Genomic DNA, 2,751 nt, shown 5'->3' with positions numbered 1-2,751 from the left:
ATATATCATACACATACATCTAGATCATTTTATAAACATCTGATGTACACTTTTCTAACTAGTAATATATTAGTTATAAAAGTGTATAGATTCACATCAGGAAATCTAGAGCCTCCTCATTTTTTCTAAGAGTTGCTTTGAGTAGTTGAACCTTGATTTATTTAACTTGTCTGTTCATGTTATGCATTTGCTTGGACCTTTAATTATTGCAGTCCGTGCTTTGGTGGACATCATTGCGTGTAGCCCACTGTGCCTCTGTGTAGGTGTTGCTATGTGGTAGATAGAACAAGCTTTAGGCCACTATGAACTTCGAGCACCTGGTCCATAATTCTTGTCCATTTCTCATGGTAACTTCCATGTTCAATTCGACTCAGGTCCAAAAGGTGTGATCAATGACTGGCGCCGTTTCAAACAATTGGAGACAGAGCAGAGGGAAGAGCAGTGCCGGGAGATGGAAAGACTGATCAAAAAGCTGTCGATGACCTGCAGGTCTCATCTGGATGAGGAGGAGGAGCAACAGAAACAGAAGGACCTCCAGGAGAAGATCAGTGGAAAGGTAATTAGTAGTAGTCAGGATTTACTCAGTAGCTGCCAGGCTGTGAGAGCTGGGGTTATCGATTCAAGAGTTAGAAGAGATGTACCAAGAAGCTCCACAGTGCAGAGGAAAATACAGAGTCGTGCCATAACTGAGACATGTCTGAGTTTAAATCTCAGCTTGGCCATTAGGGACCTTGGGGAAGTCTCTTGTCAATGATTTTTCATTGGGTAAATGAGGTTAATCTATATGTTAAATGCTGTGACAGTACCTGAACCATTACAAATGCTACTTCCCTATCCTTTATTGAAGGCTGGCTTTGGGCCCAGAACATAATATAACCCTGTGAGGGTGGTGGTATTACCCCATTTTATAGATGAGGAAGCTTTTACTTAGAGGTGTTGTAACTTGCTCAGGGTCACATAAGTACTTAATGGTGGAGCTGGGATTCTAACCTAAATATTCCTATTGTTGCTCTCTGTGGCCTAAAGCCTGTTCCTGAGGATTTATTTTAAGGAGGCAATACAATGGAAACAAATGGATACTCTGAAAGTAAAAGGTATTTGTAACTGAGGCTTAACTTCACAATATTAAACCAACCCAAGCCCAATGCTGTTGAGTTGATTCTGATTCATAGTAAGCCTATAAGATAAAACTGTCCCATAGGATTTCCAGGGTTGCACTATAGGATAAGCACTCAACCACAAGGTCAGTTTGAAACCCAAGGTTGGTTCAGACATACCAGATGCTCCTTGGAAAGCCTATACAGGGTCGTTATGGGTTAGAACCGACTTGATGACACATAACAATAACAACAAATCTTTATGAAAGCTGACTGTCACATCTTCTCCCTCCAAGCAGCTTGTGTATTTCAACTACTGGCCTTACAGTTAGCAGTCAAGCACTTGACCACTGCACCACCAAGGATCCGTCCCAATAGTAATAGGACCCTCATATTTCCTTTATCTCATCTGACCCTGGGTAATGTCTAGAAGTGCCTGAGATCATTTTGTTGTGGCCTGTCTTAGTTCTCTAGTGCTGCTCTAACAGAAATACCACAAGTGGACGGCTTTAACAAACAGAAAGTTCTGCTTTCACAGTTGAGGAGGATAGAAGTCCAAATCAGAGTGCTGGCTTTAGGGAAAGGCTTTCTTTTTCTGAAGCTCTGGAGAAAGGTCCTTGTCTCCTTTCAGCATCTGTAGGCCCAGCATTCCTTGGAGAGCTCCATGGAGCAGGGACCTCAGGTTTTAACGGACACACTCCATCTCTGCTTCTTCTTCCTTAGGGGTAGTAGGCCCCTCTTAGCTTTGTTTGTTTATTTCAAAAGGGGAGTCCTGGTGTGGTGCTGTAGGATAAACACTAGACTACTAGCAAAAAAGTGAGTAGTGCAAACCCACCAGCTGCTCCTTGGAAACCCACGCTATATAGGATCCCTATGAGTCTGAACTGACTCCATGACACTTAGCAAAAACATAACTTAAGATATTGACTCAAAAAACAAACTAATCTGTAGTTTGTGTCTGTTCTCATGGAAATGGCCTTACAACGCACAGGATAGTTAAATTAAATCAGGGCTGATTACATCATGGGGGTGATCCATTAGAACTCAGTATCAGGGATTACAATGTCTTTATCTGGGAAAATTGGGAGTTGTCAAAAATGAAATGGAATGTATAAACATCAATATCTTAGGCATTAGTGAGATGAAATGGCCTGGTATTGACCATTTTTAATCTGATGACCACATGGTTTACTATGCTGGAAAGAACAAATTGAAGAGGAATGGTGTTGCATTGATTGTCAAAAAGAACATATCCAGATCAGTCATGAGGTACAAGGCTGTCTGTGATAGTATAATATCCATACACCTACAGGGAAGCCCAGTTAATACCACTATTATTCAAATTTACATACCAAACACTAGCGCCAGTGAGGAGGAAATAGAAGAATTCTACCAACTTCTTCAATCTGAAATTGATCAAACATGCAATCAATATGTATTGATCATTACTGGTGATTGGAATGCAAAGGTAGGGAGCAAAGAGGAAGGATCAGTGGTTGGAAAATATGGCCTTGGTGATAGAAATGATGCTGGAGAACGCATGATAGAATTCTGTAAAATCAATGATTTGTTCATTTCAGATACCTTCTTTAGACAGCATAAGAGACAAGTATATACATGGACCTCACCAGATGGATCACATAGAAATCAAATT

The 2,751-nt window shown here is 40.8% G+C and overlaps 1 protein-coding gene across 1 annotated transcript in view; it reads left to right on the top strand.

Annotated features, from left to right (window-relative positions):
* Positions 1 to 2,751, top strand: part of PDCL (phosducin-like) — a 10,966-nt gene that overhangs the window by 3,966 nt on the left and 4,249 nt on the right. Inside the window, exon 2 of the mRNA XM_006834736.1 lies at positions 375 to 556. Coding sequence (XP_006834799.1) covers positions 375 to 556 — 182 coding nt within the window. The remainder of the gene's footprint in view (positions 1 to 374; positions 557 to 2,751) is intronic.

The sequence above is a fragment of the Chrysochloris asiatica genome, unplaced genomic scaffold, assembly GCF_000296735.1.
Source record: "Chrysochloris asiatica unplaced genomic scaffold, ChrAsi1.0 scaffold00014, whole genome shotgun sequence".
Classification (NCBI taxonomy): Eukaryota; Metazoa; Chordata; class Mammalia; order Afrosoricida; family Chrysochloridae; genus Chrysochloris; species Chrysochloris asiatica.
Note: the sequence above shows the minus strand (reverse complement) of the source record. Positions and strands in the feature narration are given on the sequence as shown.